Source organism: Acipenser ruthenus, chromosome 5 (assembly GCF_902713425.1).
Source record: "Acipenser ruthenus chromosome 5, fAciRut3.2 maternal haplotype, whole genome shotgun sequence".
Taxonomy (NCBI): Eukaryota; Metazoa; Chordata; class Actinopteri; order Acipenseriformes; family Acipenseridae; genus Acipenser; species Acipenser ruthenus.
Genome location: NC_081193.1, coordinates 82330743 through 82350407, shown reverse-complemented (window position 1 = coordinate 82350407; position 19665 = coordinate 82330743). Strand labels below are relative to the sequence as shown.

Here is a 19665-nt window from a genome sequence, read left to right as displayed (position 1 = left end):
AGCCAATCTAAAAGATAACAGTGAGTGCTGGAGATGCTCTGCTAAAGATGCAGGCTATGAATACATGTTTGTAAACTGTCCTCTTTTAGAGAGGTACTGGAGAACAGTTTTTTCTTACTTTAGTAAAAATTACAACAGAATCAATCAGGGTTGTGTCTGCTTTGATTATACTTGGTGTAGGCCTGAATTCATTTGAAAAGAAATCTGAGGGTAAATTAATATGATCATTGATATTTACAGCTAAACGAGTGATTTTGAAGCATTGGAAGGAGAAAACAGTTCCTACAGTTGCAGAATGGTTACAAATGGCAATGACTACTGCCAAATGTGAAAAAGTCTTAGCAAATGCAAAAGACTCTCCCAAAGTTTTTTTTTTTAAATACCTGGGGCCTCTTTGAAAAAATTATACTAGGAAGTTAGCAACTTATAATAATGGCCTTTTAAAAAAAATGTATTTATTTATTGATTTATTTTATGTGGACTGCTGTAATGCCCAAGCTGGTTTTGATGTTGTTAAATGAAAAAAAAGAAAAAAAAAGAAACTAAAAGGCATTTAGCAGACTACTCTGTGGAACATTTATGAAGCATTCGTATCAACATCACTACATTTCCAGTAGTCTGACATTTCAACAATGATAATCACACTGCTGAAGACATCACCATCTGTGGGATCAGTGAGTCCTTAGGACTCACTGATGCTGCTTTTAAACAAAGGGAATGTGAGTTTATGGGATATGACCGAGCATATGATAAATAAACCAAGCTAAACGAAGAACAAGGACTAAGACGATTGCAAGAATTATCGAAGTGTAGATGTTTCTGATCCCAGATTGAATGTATGATGAATAGAGGCATGCTGTTTTTAGAGATGTGAAATTACTGCCGTCTGTTTCTGGTCATCTTGCCAGGACACTCTTGTGAAAGAGGCCTCATCTCAAAAGGGTTTTTTTCCTGGTTAAAGAATAAATAAATGAATGAATGAATGAATGAATGAATGAATGAATGAATGAATGAATGAAATCTTCAAACTAGGAACTTTGGAACCTCTTGGAATGAACATTCATTTTTGAAAGATAAGTTTACTGCACTGTTACTTTTCTTTCTACACAGATGAACAATGGCTTTTGTCAGAGACTTTAAAATATATATTTTTTAATCATTTTAACCTATCAAAAACTTTTCATAAAAGTTTTATTAAAAACAGAACATAGACATCTTACAGCTTCATAAAACAGTATAAACCAGTTAACAGGGAACCGTTTCTAATCTACTTCGAAACAAGAATACTCCACTATAACACCCATTCTGACAGGAATATTTGAATCTACAACGATTGTTCTCCCATTATGTATAAACTGTTGACTCATTTTATGGCCCAGTTCATGAAGCAAATCTATGGACATTATCTCTGCTATTCACAGATATTATTACTTCAAACACCCCAAAGACAAACACCACTATTTATTCTCACTGTGTTAGCCTGATACTGTACTTTGATTGTAATTTAACCATATCATTTTACTTAGCACTATGACAGTGCAGTGTAAAAAATAAAAAAGTAACTCTGAGCTAATTGAGCATAGGAAATTGCAAAAGCCAGTGTGAACTTAAACCTCTATTGCAATTGTCTTATGAAAGTGACTACTGGTGGCTGCATGGAGCGATAAGTACTTACAGCAATGAAGTGTGAGCCAAAGCTGGCTTAATATAAGTGTGGGCTGCAACTGACCTTTTTAAATCTTCGGTTATAATGCGTGGCTCAAAAATATATTAAGAATCACACACATACAGTACAGTGAAACTCTAGTTACACAAGTAATACAATATGCTGTCAGGTGTGATCTACAGTCTTTTCGTCGGTTTATTTATTTTTTTTTTTTTAAATACCAAACCCACTCCTGCATTACCCTATAAACTCTGTATACTCTAATACAGTATAATACTGGTTGACTATAAACTGGTAGTCAAGGCAACCACAAATTAGGGAAAACAGCAGACTCCCACGATATGAAATTCTATGAGCATAAACACGTCAGTAATTCTTGGAAACAAGGAGGACTGATCCTAGACCTAATAAAAGCGACTCTGCAGTTCATTGGTTTATATGATGTGAGCCTGTTCAGGTCATCACCAACAGCAATGAACAACTGTTCCATCCCCTTTTATGCCTTTCCCTCAGACCCTCATCTTTGTGCTTATTTTAGTCCCCAAACAAGATGATTATTTTTCATTATAAAAATGGCTTGGATAAATTAAGTGCTGTGATTGGCTAAACAAGATCACATGACCGTGCTGTAATTGTTTTACCGCACGGCTATGACATAGACCAACATACTTATCTGATCTATTAATATTACTATGTCTTAATAGTAACAATTATCTGAACAGTGTTTCTGTAGGTACAAATGTCAACATACAACTGAAACAGCTTTTAAAATCACTCAATCTGTTTTTATTTAGTCAGAGAATAGAACAAAGAAAATGGAGGCAAGCAGTAATACTATTCAAAAGCCATCTGAGAAATCACCACGCAAGTCTCACTCAGCAAGGAAATGTGTCGTGTAGTAAGGTTGGGAATTAAAAAAAAAAACTCTCATGTTGTTTGCACACAATTCATGAACATAAATGCCATATTCTTCGTAAATGTGACAATTGTATTCGTAGTAATATACAGTATTACTGAGGGATCAGATTTGTGAGGAAGAGAGATCATACAGTACATGTGTATATCTACATGACTTTAAATCGTAATAAATCACTTTACTGTAATATACTGTATCTCTGTTTCGTTATATGTCTTACATGGTTGTGCACTACAGGAATTTACCATTTTTAAAATCATGCTGATATACAGTAGCCTACATATACTGTATGATCTATCTTTCTTACAATAGCTATCTTGGTTGGTATTAAGACGTTAACGCTTTAGTTTTTATCCATTTCATGTATTGTTTCTTCCCAAACTAGTAATTGAAATGCATGCATGATGATAACCAGTCTCCTGTTCATTTTCTGTTCTAATTATACAAAGTACTGTATGTAAAAATAAATTAAACAAAGCGCATAATACAACATAATAATAATAATACTGTATAAGCAACACTTTTCAAGTACATCATGTGATTGATGTGCACCGTGGCCTAGTTAGTAATCGCAGCATGGATCGCAAATGGCTCAATTTTTTCCATGACTGAAACTCATGCTTAACTTTTGGAAAATCGCATGCATACCTGTCCATACAGTAGTGCTTCCCAAAACAAGAACACCTCCAGAAATGCAAAACAACGTTAAATATGTAACATATTTTGCTAGTTAACATTTGTTACACAAACAGAAATACACATTAATAATCACAGGCTACAAAACACAACACTTGGAAGCCCCTCCCTCAAGTGCCAGTGCAGTGCAGTGCAGTGTTTGGCTGTTCCATGAATCCTCCCTCAGATGTGGGAAATCAGTCTGCTTTCAATTCCCAAATGCCATTTCATCTCAAAAATGTTACTATAAATGGCAATGTTCAATGTAATGTTTATGGTAAATAAAAAAGGTACAAAATATGTTACAATCAAACAGTCTGCAGGGACTATTTTTTCTCAGTGGAAGGATAAATATGCTGCTGTACCCTTGAGCAAGGTAGTTACCTAGATTGCTCCAGTAAAAACCCAACTGTATAAATGGGTAATTGTATGTAAAAAAATAATGTGATATCTTCTAAAAATTGTAAGTCACCCTGGATAAGGGCGTCTGCTAAGAAATAAATAAATATATTTCTTATTTTTTTCCTTAAAAAAGCTAGTTTGTGTAATTATTTAAAAAAAAAGGTAGCCATTTTATATGCAAAATAACCCACTGCAGGGTGTGCAGTAAGACCATTCCTACCGCACTTCCTGGGTGATTGAACATTTCTCTACAAAATCATAATACTTGGGGGGGGGGGTACATATTATCTCGTTATAGAAAGAAATACAAAGTAACATACACCACAAGCTGTTTACTTTGCATAGTCTGATGAATGTCTTCCTTTTTTTAATAAAAAGACTGGGATATTGGTCTTCTGATTTTACTGAGTTACCTCTGTTTTGCAGTACAAATACAAAAAAAAGTCTACTACTTTGAAACACCTTATTACATCAAAGCACCTATGACTGAGAAAAGAACAGCACATACCTATAAATAACTTCCATGAAAACAACGTTCATGACAAAGGGAAACGAATGTTTTTCAATGTGATTTTTGAACCTGATAATATCAAGAAGCAAACAAAACAAAAACAAACTGACTTAACAAAAACACAGTTAATTTATTTAAATGACAGGAAAAAAAGCCCTATAGTAATAATTAAAACAAATACATAAAGTGAGCATCATTGTTAAATTATTGTAAAACTAAGACGTATGTTATTGCATTTATGTCTATAGTTCACATGACCTTGCACAAGTAAGCTTCCAGTGTTGTTACAAATGATTTCTTCACGTGCCTAAAAACTGTTTTAAAAATTGTTGAAACAAAACCACTTTGAGAATAAGTAGGCTATCCCGCTGCAGTCACTTGTCTCTGCTAATAAATTGAGACATTGAAACTGTATTTGGTGTCGCTGAAAGTTTCCTCAAACCATTATCAAAATACAGTAAGCCGTTCTACTAGATAGACCATTACATTTAGTAGAATAAGATGATAAAACGTCTTACTGTAGCTTTGATTGGGAAACCTTATAATAACATTTTAATAAAGTTGTATGACTTTTAAAAATAAATAAAGCGAATGAAATGCTACCACAGGGTACCGTGTTCCAAGTAAGTGATCATTCTATGTCTACTGTACAAACAGCTGTCAGGGACTCAATTGAAAGTGACTTCTCTAATAGCTGGATGGAAATCCTCCCATGCTGGTACGAAAAGTTGGTAATGATATGATAGAAAAAAGAAATTCATAGACCCCCCCCCCCTTGCCAAAGAGCTAGACTTCACTTAAAAATTAATAACATGAAAATCAGTTTACCTATTTAGGTAAATAACGTAAAAATTAAGAAAAAACAATACAGTTGTTCCAGTAGGATAAGCCCAAAAGACACACACCTGACCATGTAGCATCTACAGCAGGGGTCTTCAACCCTGGTCCTGGAGAGCTGCATGGTCTCAGTTCTCAGCTCTCAGTTACTTAATTGAACCAATTATTGGCTAAATTAGTCAAGATTAACATGTTCCAGATCTTTAGCCATCGATGATGTAAAGACATCTATAAAACCTGCAGGATTGGGGCTCTCCAGGTCCAGGCATGGAGACCCCTGATCTACAGTATATACCAGTCCTAAATGGAGACACACGTTTTGCTTTTCCCCCCTTTTGTTTCAGTATCACTCTGGCAACACCCAAATGACCCCATTATGTCAAATTCTTTGGGCCGCTAAAGCTAGTGTGATCTTTTTTCAGTACAGGAGATTGCATCTACCTACTCCTTTGTACATTAACTGCAACAGTGCTGAATGAAACTACAACAATAGTTACAAATCACTGAAGAAGGATGTGCTTAAAAACGTACAGAAGTTAAATTGGAAAAGTATATTACGCTTCCTAAGAGGGAAACACATTTAGTGTTGAGAAATGTGCTAATCCTTGCAAGTGGGAAATCAATTATTCAAAAAGAGTTTTTGACTGTAGACACACGTGTTACCAGAACATGCAAACTAAATCCACAAGTGAACAGCACTCAACGCCATATCAAAATAGACAGAATAAAGCAATACACATATCCATTTAAAGAGAAAACAGAAAAATGTAAAAGCAGAAACAGACAAACTGTAGGGGGAAAAGACGGACAAAAGCCTGCTGTGAGCAATGGCAGCTTTCCTGGTATGTGGATTTACCTGTGTCCGCAGGATTTCACCTTTAGTCAGCTGCATGTCACCGGTCAGCTCCTTCACAGTAATACCCAGTGGCTCCAGACGCTTGCTGAAGTAATTTGTCATCTCAGCAGCCAAGGCCTTCATAGGGGCAACGTACACAATCTGTGGCGAAAGGACACTCAGTTGATGAATGAGTAAACCCCACAATATCATTTGTTCCTTGGCAACGAGTACAAATCACAATTTATTGTGAAATATGATGCAGACCACTTAGAATGAAAAACCTTAATAGTGATATATGGAAAGTGGTTCTCATCGTTGGCTGTGTTGGGAACTGTTTAAAGGACAATGGATTTTTGTTCGCAATGGCCCAGTGCTTTGAAAATTGGAGCTGTATTAAAATTGAATATGTTTTTTATAGGTTTTCCATGTAGGTAACATGATTTTTCAGGTCATAATGAACTGAAATAAGCAGTGTTCTTTGGAATGACTTACGGGAGTACTACTCTTGAATAACAGCCTGCCTCCATACACTGGTTGTAAACCATGTAATGGTCTTCATTTTAAAACGATGAAAGCATTATTTTTGTTTGTTAAATTTCTACCTTAAACTCATCCTTTTTGATAACTCCTTGTTGAATATGCTGCCGTATTTCATGCACAACAGTTAGCATGGCAATGTTAGTTTTCCCAGCTCCAGTGGGTGCACAGATGAGCATGTTCTCATTCGTGTTGTAGGCTGTCTCAAACACTATAGACTGGATTCGGTTCAGTCGTTTCATCCCTTTGAAAACCAGCTGTCCAATCTGAAAAAAGAAATAAAATAGACAAATAAATACAGATTTTCTAGACGATGAAATAGGTCCATGGCTATACATTTGCATTTACATTTACATTTCACCTGGAAGAGCTTGCTTGCTTGTTTGGATAACGTTCCAAGTACAAAAAAAGCTATTTATCTGGAAAGAAATTACCAAAGGGCAGTATTCCCGTCTTGCTTATTACTTTTGTTTATTGACTGAGTCTTCTGAACAGCGCTTTTTAACTGAGAGCAACAAAATAGAAGAGTGAGAATTATTGGTCTTTTATATTTCTGTCAGTTTAAATCATGCTTTAAAAATAACATTTGCTCTATGACAACATGCAGTAACTGTTTACTGCAAAGATTGCACCCACAAGTGTTACATTAAAAAATCAAGAACCGCACATGATACAGAAAGTAAAGTAAACCAGACTTTTAAATTACTTTTTATTTATTTGATACCACATTTCCATTTATTTTTCTTAATGCAAACTACTTTTCTCCTTGTCCTGCTAATTATTCTATTTTGTGACTTCTTTTTATTGCCCTTTGTATCATTAAGTGAACAATTCTAGAACTGCAGGGTGTACTTTTCAGAGCAGAGTTCATGCAATCAACACACAGTATAACACTGCTGCCTACGGGGCTCCACTACAGAGAAAGCAAGCACAATATTGTCAATATTCATTAGGAACTCGTTCAGTTGCCATAATTGGCAGTTAATTAAGGTTATGCATTGAAACAGAAAAAACACATTGAAATTCTTAATTGAAAGTGATGTTTCAAGACATATTTCCACCACATTTAAAAGAATTACAGTGGCAAACCATATACTATTACATTGTAAGACATAGTAACAAGTGCCTTGTCAGATTGCTATTATAAGTAGGGCTTGAGGTTTTCAGGTTTTATTTTTGATCATATGATGTCCCCTTAAACTAATTGAGACGATTCTGTTTCCTAATCAAACAGAAAAAGCTGTTAATTACAGAACAATGTCACTTGTTTTTACATTCATATTTGACTGAGCCAGAATCTGTTTCGCCTTATTTTTATTTCAGACAGTGGTGACAAATTATGTTAATTGCTCATCCCTGATCCTAATTGCATTTCATTCTTGCAGTCGCCTAGTTTACTGTTGTGCTTTTATTATTTTCACTCATTTAACAGAGTTGTCCTGACAGATTTTCTTTTCAGCAGAGAATACCCAGTACTGAGTGTACACTCATAGCAAGTCCATAATTTAAAATCTCTTTGATTTGTAACACAGAAAAATCTTAAAATCGAGTTTGTAATGAATAGTTTTCTCTATTAGGATGCAGAGACAGCTTATTAACTCATAATTAACATTTTCAGGGAGGTAGAGATTTGGAAAATAAAAACTGAACAGTTCAAGACCTAATTATAAGAGATGGGTTATAGAGATGGGGCAGCAGTGTGGAGTAGTGGTTGGGGCTCTGGACTCTTGACCGGAGGGTTGTGGGTTCAATCCCCAGTGGGGGACACTGCTGTTGTACCCTTGAGCAAGGTACTTTACCTAGATTGCTCCAGTAAAAACCCAACTGTATAAATGGGTAATTGTATGTATAAGGGTGTCTGCTAAGAAATAAATAATAATAATAATAATAATAATAATAATAATAATAATAATAAACAAATTCACAAACTCACAAACTCATAACGGCATTTTTAGCAATTCAGTACCTTTACCTGGTCAAGCATATAACAGATAATACAGTATATACAGTAGCAAGCGTCTCAAAATTGAAGCCAACATCTCTACGATCCGAAAATTAAAAATAATTTTAAAAAGCAAAATGACAGCAATGCACCAGCTATATTAAATCTGGCAAGTGAGAAGTTTCTATAACTTTGAAAATATGAAGTCTGTATCTAATGGTTTATGGTGCAGGTTTTGTGATTTTAGTTATTTTCTCGGAATACAAGAAATGACAATAAACAAATTCAAGTCTCTGTGTACATGTTTATCTTATGTAACACCATGTCCATACCATCTATCATATTCCACAAGTAACAGAAATAGTGAGTTGTTTACTCATTTATACTGTATATAAGTACTGTATGCCCTTTAACCTAAAGTGCTACCAAGTTTTGGAATTCTGTTATTAGAAAAGCTGCTCTAGGTTCCATAAAAACATCTCTATAGCTTGTATTTCCTACTAACCAGAGATTTCAAATTCGAAACAACATGTCTCAGAATGCAATTGGTCTCAGAAGCTCAGACTTTAAACCACCGGGCACAAAAAAATGCAGCAGTGGTTGAGGGTGTCAAAGTGTTATTAATGCACCAGAGGACACGTTTATTAGTGTCCACTTACGCATTTGAAGCTGAAGGACACCACAGATTTCTGCTCAGCTGTAAATGACAAAGTAAAATGCCCTGACAGGCAGTTGTTAGGAGACTTGGCGAAGAAAATCTAAATAGCTGCCGGGTTGTGAAAAAAAAAAAAAACCTACCCAGTTCTCTTCTGAGAAATCCTACAGAGATTAAAGGATCACAACAAAAGGACACCAATTCTGGACTTAAAAGACCAGCATTAATATTAAAACAGAGTAAATGAATTACCCACAGATCATGTTGCAAGTGTATTTAGAAATAAAACAGAAACATAAATATTCAAACCTTGTATATATGCAACCTGTATATAACATGCAGAGATTCTCCTAAAATTTTGAAAAGGGTGTGCCTTACAATAATACAAAAAACAGGGCATCTGTTATACTAAATGTGTCTGTATACAGTAGAAACCTTCAAAACGGTTGACCTCAATATGGAGCCATATTAAGTCTGAGGTCAATATCATTGTCACCAAATCATTCGGCATACAACCCTGCAAATATCAGCTCAGTACCTCAAATGGTATGTGATAGAAGGATTGGATAGTGTAGTGGCAGAAGCTTTAAAATTACAAAACCTACGATCAAACTTGACCAAGATAATAGCAAAATACAGTTGTGTACCAAGCCAAGGAGGCCAAAGAGTTTCCATAACATTGAAAATATCAAATTGTTAGAGATATGTACTGACAGTTGAAATAGCAGATATGGATTATAAAACTGATATGAGCTCTCCTCCCAGAGATGCTTAATTGCCAGGTAATCCTAGGCAAGAGTAGGACTTCAAAGAGTTTACTGAATTGAACTGTCATTAGACTAAATTTAGACAGCATTATGTTCACTTAAAATATTACAGGAGACAGCCACAAAAGAATTAAATGATAGCGTAACTATTATTAAACCAAAGCTACTCTTCCTTCTGATTTTTTTTTTCTTTCACAAAGGAGTTGAAATGCTCTGTGTTGTCTGAGTATATTTCATAACTTCCCCACCTTTCCTTAAACCATTTACAAAATAAATATTACATTTTCACAGAATGAAAACAGCATAGTAATAAAATGTAATAGAAAAGCACATACAATTTATTGACCAGCAAATGTAGGCAGCAGCAGCACTTCTGTATGGAATGAAAAGAGCAGAGACGAGCAATGATTTACTTGCACAGCAGTACATACTAAATTCGAGAAGCAGCAGAATCTAAAGGTTATTAATGGAAGTGTCAACTGAAAATGGAAATCAAAGGCAAACAGTAGCCGGGGACATGGGCAAAAGGCAAGCAGCTCGACTGTTACAAGCTGAACCTAACAGTGAGGTTGTATGAAAACACAACTATTAATTAAACATGGTTTCACAAATGTTTACATATAGGATACTAAACAGCATAAAGATGCATTTCAACCAAAAGCAGCCAAGATCCTTTTATGAAAGAATGAATCTGTGAAAATCACCGGAACAATGCAATTGGTTTCAAATCATCAGCATCACAAACAGTGCAGTAATTCACAATCTGTGGGGAAGTTGCAGTATATGAGGAGGCATTGTAGTTTAGTTTGTTTTTTTTGTCCTTAATATACTTTAGTACAGATTGTTTAAGAAAAAAAATGGCATGCATAAACCATGAGGCCTAAACGTATTCATGCCAGGATTGTTGTACCTAATTTAGCATGGCTAAGGTCCCAAGTTAATAAAAGGTTTTTACCCTGGTGTGCAGTTAACACCCCCCCCCCCCCCCTTTTTTTTTTTGGAGGGTGGTGGGTAACATTTACAAGATCCTGCTGTTACATAGGGTTTGAAATCCACTTCAGAGGTTTCTTGATAGTTTAGTTACGGAGTGGATTTTCCCTTCACCCATAACTTCAAACACACTAAATAGTACATTGTACAGAATATTTATGGATAAACTGAAACTGTTTGAAATGCTGGTAATAAAAATGATTTAATGAGTTAATGAAGAGCTGTTACATAAAAGCGTGTTTCAAATCAGCATTGTGCCAAACTTCTTTCTTTAAGCAGCGGCAACAATTCCCAAAGAAACATCTCGCCAGGTGCTTTTCAGCAGCTGGTACCCTTCGTTGTTTACAGTTTACAAGTGCTCCCATCAGACCTGCAACCATTTTGAACTTACCATAGTTAGCACAACACAGGCACATTTATTATCTGCACTGCAGCAATGGCAGACACGCCACCTGCAATTTCAATAGGGGACCAAATTCTTTACGGCATGCAAATGAGGATGTGATTGTAAATGAGCTTCCAGCTTACTGTCCTAGATTTATCTATTAACTATTTTTAGAACCTCAATAAAATTATCCTCGTACCAGCTTAACAGGTACAATCTCTCATTCATAATACACTTTAAAACCTGACCCAGGGCAGGCTGTCACTTGAACAATCTTTTTTTGTTCACCCTAGTCAGTCCTTTTTATGTCAGGTGAGTTGTGAAAAAAAAACAAAACATAATAAATAATTCAACAAAAGCCCTTCTTCCCATTCCAACAGTCACTCATATGGTCAGTAACTAGGGGTAAGCTTTGGTTTAACTTCCTAAGCTATTAAACTTTAGCATAATGGGAATGTTTGTAACCAATCAGAAAAGATACACAAGTACTGCAACATGTACCAGGATTTGTTTATAAGATTTTATATGTATAGCATGTAGGTGATGTATATGGAAAAGACGAAATATTGAATATGAAATAAATACAGTAAATTGGACTGGACCATATACTTACTACTACAGTATGTAAACACTTACACAATATTTGGCCTGCACATTTTTGATAACAATGAATGGTTAATATTGAAACTTTTGAACTTTCAACATCCCCAGCAGTAACACCAAAAATGTTTAGGTGACGATGGTAATAATATGAACACCATAAACTGAAGGTTGTACTAAAAAAAAAGCAGTTCATAAGATTTCTATACTATATCTAATAGACTCCTAGGCTGCTTTTCTAATCAGCAGTTACTTTTATGTTTTGACTTGTCTTCACAATGTCAATGATGCAAAATGAACACATTTCTGGTCCAAAATTCAGGTCTGTTTTTTCCACTTATATGTATAAACTATCAAATAAAAACAAAACTAAGCATGCTGGGAACTACTTCATAAATTCATCAAAACATCAGGATGCCATCCCATGTCAAAACATCAGAAACAGAGGAAATCGAAGGCAGAGTTGACAGACTTGACAGATTCGTGGAAAGAAAAACAAATACAATTCGGATCACTTGTTTTGACCATCACCCTGCAAAAATCAAAAAGGGTATTTTCCCTATTATATAATATTTAACAAGAGTAAGATAATGAAAATTGCATATGCAGCAAACAGGATGCCCATTAATTTCAGACATCAACAGACAAAGGCATCTCCTGGGTTCTGAAGAGAGCACAGTAATACATCAGAAGCCTCAGGCGTCTGTCTAAAGCAGAGAGAGCTCCTGCAGGGTATGCAAACATATTCACAACCTGCACTAATCCTGGCTCCTTAACTGCTTATTTTCGTCTTATTTTTTGCTAAAAATTAATGAAGTATCTCTAGCCAAAAAAAGAGGCCAGTATACTTTCCTAATGCAGGCTTATCTCACAAGTTGAAGCTGCACATATACCGGAAAAACCATTGTATAGGTCGATTTTCTAGGTATTTTTGTGGAGTCTTTAAAAGGGGGGAGCAACTAGTACACAGGTGTGACGTATGCGCCGGTGTGTCTAATATTAAACTAGTGTACCAGTGCCACAGTGGGATTACTACAGCCATGGTTATGGCTCACACAAACTTAACTGTCAACAACTTGATATATTTTTTCAGGAACTACGGCATTCAGGTCATGTTGTTAGGTAGAAACACAAAACCACTGTTCTAATTAAAAGTTTTAATTCGTGTGACAGAAAGACAATGATTCTTGGTGGTAAATCTCCGTCCCGACCTGTGAGGGCGCTAAGTAACGGAAACAGAGTACTCTGGACTACTTGGCCTGACACTTCGTTCCGAGGGTTAAAAGGAAATCGTCATTTAGAAAAGGGGCGGAGCTTCGGTACTCTAACTCATGGACCCGGAAGGGAAATGATGTCGGTGATCATGAGTGACGGTATAAATAGGGGTCAAAGTGAGCAATCTGTTCCTTCGTTTTGGTTTATGACCCGGAAGGACCTGTGTTACATGTATCCGTATCGTGAGTGTTTGTTTTATCTGTGTGTTGTTTGCTATCACCAGACAGCTAATACGTTCCGGAGCTGTCGCCAGAGGCCAGCACAAACCCGGAACAGCACTGCACTTGTATCACCAGTAATTGTATTTGCACCACTAGCACTAATTCACAGACTAACGGATTTGTTTATGTGTTTTGTGTGGGTGTATAATAAAAACTGGACTATTATTTCGGGATAAACCCGGGAATTACAAATTAAGTAACACACGCTGCTGTATTACTTAACATCATTTATTGTTTACTGTTTTTTTTTTTGCCATCAGGCACTGGACACAAAAATATCATTAAACAAACTTTGCACCTGGATTAGAATTGTCTGTCTGTTCATCGATTACCTGCACCTGCACACCATCAACCACTTTGCCACAATTTCTTACTCTCAATTTTGATTGTTAAACGCAAGCTTTCAGAATCTTGACTGACCTCCTCTTGACCCAGATGCGTGCATATGTGGGGGAAAAAATAAATAAATAGCGGTTACAGTTATCAATATTCGGAACATGAAAACGTCACAGCTATACTGCTTCACTGTTAACACAACAGCTGTCACAGTCTCTATGAATTTCCCTATTCCCACCCTCTAAAGCCATTGATTTGTAAGCATTCAGACTGAACCCGCCCCTGGGATGCGTAGCAAACAGCTATTGGTTAGAAAGCCAGTAAACATATCAAGTCTTCCGTTCGTTGTAACTGCAATGCTATAATAATGCAGGTGACTTTGAGACTGGATAAAGTAGGACAGTCAGACAAAAAAAACAAAAATGCTACTCAATATGTTTGAAATTGCACGCTGTTGAATTTGCCCAAAATACATGGTAAATCGCAATGCTGAAAAACCAGTACGTAACTGGAGACGAAATCAAGACAAACTTAAACTGGCAAAAAGAAAAACGAGCTGATAGAGGAGAAAAGTGTTTATGGTCCGATGTAGAAAACATTTTGTTTGAATGGAGTACTAATACATACTGTAACTTGTTCTACATGTCAGTGCAATGCAGTGGTGCACTTGTAAAATATGTGTATGGTTATGGTTCTGATTAACAAAACGAATGTATTTGTACAGCTGGAAATTATTCGATTGTACTGCACCGTATGTAACATTAAGATGTTTTGTTTACTGGTTATTAGATGGTGCACGGTTTAGTTTATTGTTGTTTTGCTTTGTTAATTGATGAAAACAGCAATGTTTTAATACTTTTAAATTTAAATCAATACAACTGATTTGTAAAAGCCAATGCAGCTGGAACTATTGTTTAAGTATGGTTTTGGAGATAAATGTTCAGTAAAGCAAAGATGATATGTTCTTGAACTTGTTTGGGTACTTGATAAGCAAAAATAAAACAGGTTAATACAGATGTGATGTGGGATGTATAACTTGATTTGATTTTAAAATTTTAGAAATTTTGAACAATAATTTGCAGCAGTATAACTAAATACGAAAACAAACAACATTATAAAATTATTAATGGAATAAAATGTTGAATACAAGGGTTATTTCGAATTGGTGAATCTTGCAATAGAGGGAGCGCTCTACTTTAATTGCATTTATATAAGAGATTTTAATCCATATAACCTTCCAAAACACAACCTCACAAACTTCTTTCTTTGTGTGTTGTGCCCACAAGGAAAATATCTTATCTTGTTTGACTACAGCAAATAAGCTCCTCCTAATCAATACAGAGCTACTGTAATGACAAATGGCAATTACAGTAAATTAAGGATTCAATGAAGCTAATGATACTATAGTTCTAATGATAAATGTCAGTAAGCAGTAGGTCTGTCAGTCTTGTGCTATTCTGAAATCAATATGTAAACAGAAAAAAAAAAAGTGTTCCTAGGTGACTAATATATCACAGGACTGTTCCATCTCCCTGACAACTACCCTACACCAAATTACCCTTTTAGATCAGTGACTTACGTCCATATGTCAAATTTACAATAAAAAGAGAGAGAGTTAAATAATCAACTGTAAAGACGAAAACACATATTTTACTTGACTGGTACTGCCATAATCACTCAGGTTTTGTTGGTGGTTAAAGGGAAGTAACCCTATCAGGTCTCCAAACTGTGATTATAACTGTCACCGATGCAACCAAAAAAAAATTAAAAATCTGGAAACTTTTTTTTGGTGTTAGGGGCCATTGGCGCCTGCAAGACAAAAAATGTTGCCTCTCCCTTTAAAAACATGTCAGTATTTATGAAATGTGCTATGACGCTATGATAACATCACATGTTTTGAGCTGAAGTGCGAGAGACAGTAAATCTGATTGGATACAAATGCCTAGAAGTAAAGAGGTGCTTGCTGTATTACCACCAGCAGAATATGGTAACTCCAGTTCCATCCAACAGTTATGATGGTGATCAAATGTGTGTGAGTACTGTCGTGTAAAAATGTTGCGTAAAATAAACAGTCGCATTAGAGAAATTCAGAACAAGAACATCAAACTAAAATAAGCTTAAGGTTTGTGTGTTGCACACGTGCCATTAACCAAATACCCTGTACGTTTCAAATAAAGAAAATTATAATGAAGAGCTGAAATGCAGCAACACAGTCAAGAATTAAAACAAAAAAACAGAAGTGAAAAGGTTACCGATACTAGTTTGTTACAATACATTTACAGTACAAATTTCACACAACAGAACACCTTGATAAATCTGTGCTAATACCTTTTAAGATATGTATCTGTTGTATTGCCTTGCATTTATTTAATGTTACATAAAAAAAATCAGCAGACGACATATCACGATGCTTCACAGAAGTGCAGAACATTTTAGGTTTGTTTAACTGTAACCCTCAGTATCAATTTTTATAGCTTAACTGTGCTTCTGACTCGGAATATGGTGTAAAAAGAAGCTACAAACCAATCAAAACAGCTTTTCAACACAATCCTGCCTCTATTGGACTGAACATCTATTAGGTTGTCGTCTGACATGTATGTATAGAATAGCAATTCAGATTCAGAAATGGTTAAAAAAAAAAAAATGCACCCAATACAGTTCAAACACATTTTGAGAACTGTCACGAAATGTTTACAGCAGCTTTGTAGCTCACCAAGACTAAACCACAAAGAGAGGAATTGCCCTGTGGGTGACGCACAAAGTCTTTGGCAGAGTTAAGATTTAAAATCAACATCTCCAGGTAGAAGCATTTAATGGTTCATTTCACTGCCAACATGTTCTCTAAACAGCTCTGTGATTAGTATGCACTTCAGCAAGGCATCACAATATAATTTATTTAACAATTGCTAAATAAGACTTTATTAGACAGACGAGTCACCAAGACGATGACCCATTCATTTTCTGTATTTAAATTGTTCCTACAGTGGCAGCCCTGACTTTGTTTCAGTTATACGAGTGTAAAATCTGGCCACACTACTTTATTATGAAAGTCTTGACAATTGGACATTGAATTGCAAATACAGTAATATTATTCACTTACAAAACTGCACACTGATTGGTGACTGCTCTGATTGACATATTAAATAAGTCTCCATTCTTCAGTACATGAACTTGGCTCCTGTGGTTTTAATGATTTAGCGTTGTGTTTTTGACTGCTTATTTATTAGTTTTTACATAAACCATTTTTTTTTTTACATTAACCCTGCTGCCACAGTTACAATCAGCTATCAGAACGCATTAACAAATAAAACAATAAAAAAGTACTAAGCAATAATTGCCGTGTACAGTATATGCATAATGAAACCGGATTCAAGCTACCTGTTCTGAAATCCTCTATATATCCTGCATGCAAACAAGTTTCATGCTGGAATCAGGTTGGGGGTTAAATTGGATTCAAGCCCATGAGTTCAGAAGCAATGATTCACCCAGTCCCGATTCAGTTTAGGGTTGCTTTATTACATCTTGCTATGCTTTTATGGTAAATTACTGACATTTTGCCAATCACAGCATGCAAAAAATATAATAAACTATTAAAAAAACTTACATCTATGCAACTGACATGCATTGAGATTTGCTTTTGAACATCTATACAGTATATATTCTCAGTGGAGGGAAAATATGAAAGAAAATGCCACTCCCCTGCATTCCTTGGATAACATTTAGCAATGTGTAAACAGAACACAAAATCTATCTGATCAGAAATGCTACTGTACCTGTAAATATCTGGGGTGAAATCCAAGATTCAATTTTGCACAAAACATAATGGAATTATAATTCTTCCATAGCCCTCATTAAAATGAATGCCATATTTTCAGCTTTGTTTTCCTGTTCAAAACACATCGATTTTGTTTTTCTAAACCACCAACAATTCAACAAAACAGAATCATTGAACAAAAAAGGACTTAAAATACACAACTTAGGAGGGGTCCAGACTCATCCAGTTAAAGCGCTGCCACTGGGAGAGCAGGATGAGTCACACAGCACGGACGGCACCGGTTTGCGTCCAGGCTGTGCAAAGAGGTTGAACTTTGCTGGGGACTCCGAAGGGGTGGGAGATGGGAAACAGGCACGGATTGCTTCTTCATCGCACAACAGCGAACCCTACTGGCCAGACACCGAGCACATTCAGTGGATAAGAGGCAGCGCCGGTCTCTGTTCTCCAGGATTGGAAGCCTGCCCACCTCTGCTCTGGATTGCTCGGCGTAAAAGCGATTCTAGCTTTAGGCTTGCGAGATCGGAGGACACTCGCACACCCTCAGAACGTCTGTGCTGTGTGGGGACCCGCTGCGGTGAGGAGATAATAATCACAAAGTATGGGACAGATGTGATCTATTCATAGATTAATCTGTTCCATACTGATTGGTTATACACATGCTTGTATCGTACAGCAAACTGGCCTGTTTTCTCTCTCACTTTCACACACACAGCAGGCTTCCACCGCAGAACTTTTTCACATTAAAGTCAAGGTTAAAAGCTGAGCTCAGCCAATTATCATATCAAATTAGTATCAGCAGTAAAACTGAAAGTACAACGGTATCACAGAAATGTCATTTCCAGCAGAACCTCTGTTTTAAGTACATATTCATCATGTATTTAAAAAAAAAAAAAAAATCCCGAAACGTTTATTGCAGACCTTTGCATTTTTAAAAGCAACTTTAATTTGACAACCATTTTTATAATCCAGTGGCTTCTACATACAAGAATAGACTAGAAGTGGGAGATTTTGTGAATAAAAACTGATCTTCCCATAGGCATATCAAAATGCTGTGTGCCAACTATAAAAGACACTGTCATAAGTGTCTGTGGTTCATTGATGTTGCCATGACCCCAGCAATATGGCAGCTCATAGGTCAAAGTGAAGGGCATAGTTTCCGTAACGCTAAAATTGTGAAGTCATCATGCATAACATTATAAGCAGCTGAAGTAGCAGCAGGTAGATTCACTTGTTCACACAGTCTCATAAAACAAACATACCCATATTTTTATTAGCAAGTACAAATGTAAAATGTAACTTCCATATGAAATCAGTAAAAAGAGCAAATGATTTCCCTCATAATTTCACCTAATTTGTCTATGGAGTTTGACCCACGGCTTCATGTTTTAGGACCTAAACATGTTTATTTATAGAGATAACTGGAGAGTTTAATAGCAAGACAGACCCCTTACTCAGCCCAGTAATTCATTAGTTAAAAGGGGTACCAATAAATCCACCACTTTTATCGGTGCATACAGCAATAAAAGGCATACAGAAGCTGTGATGTCTTTGTTTCCCATTAAAGACTTCAATAAATACGATTTATGCACTAAAAACTGTAGAGTGTCTTTTTTTTTGGCTTGAGTTTGCAGTCATGACTATTTAAACCCATTACAATAAATATCAGCTTTAACCCGGTTTCTGGAAAACATTATCACTAGAATTAAAATATAATAAAATCCCCTTGTATAACCCCTCTTTCCTTAACCCTTAAGGACCATGATCATGTAAACACGATCATACTGAAGTGTCATTCTGGGCCCGTGATTGGGTAAACACGATAAAAAACGCATTTCATTTTTGTTACTTACTGGGCCACCATACTTTGCAGTACATCTCGGTAATGCATATCATTGGATAAGGGAGGGATTAAATTTCACTGCCTGCCTGCTTGTTTTTTTGTTTTTTTTTTGTCAAATTACTATGTCTTGTAATTTGCCCAAACATCAATATTTTTCAACAAAGTATTTCAACAGTATTGTAAGGTCCCACGGGTCATAGAAGAACTTTTTTTTTTTTTTTTTATACACCAGTTTCAAGATGCTACTGTAAAAAAAACAGCATTTTTATAGGAAGAGAGAAGACTACAGCCAAAAAACCTGGTCCTGAGGGAGCATCCCACTGAAAAACGGTTCTTAAAGGGTTAAAGATGGAACAAATGACCTCCTACTCGCTCCAGTGATCGACTTGGGTTCCTAAAGCTACAGCTTTCCGTAATGTAAATGAAATAGACTATCGAGTATGTCTGCTTTCGTACAGAAGAATGGACAGAATAGTAAGTTTAATTTAGTCAAATGC

At 35.9% G+C, this 19665-nt stretch overlaps 1 protein-coding gene across 2 annotated transcripts in view; it reads right to left on the bottom strand.

Moving 5' to 3' along the window:
• The window catches only part of ascc3 (activating signal cointegrator 1 complex subunit 3), a 265685-nt gene that overhangs the window by 198869 nt on the left and 47151 nt on the right, over positions 1-19665 (bottom strand). For both annotated transcript variants that reach the window (XM_059024632.1, XM_034003889.3), the window contains exons 9-10: positions 6448-6648; positions 5864-6004 (exon numbers count right to left, since the gene is read on the bottom strand). In XM_059024632.1, coding sequence (XP_058880615.1) covers positions 5864-6004; positions 6448-6648 — 342 coding nt within the window. The remainder of the gene's footprint in view (positions 1-5863; positions 6005-6447; positions 6649-19665) is intronic.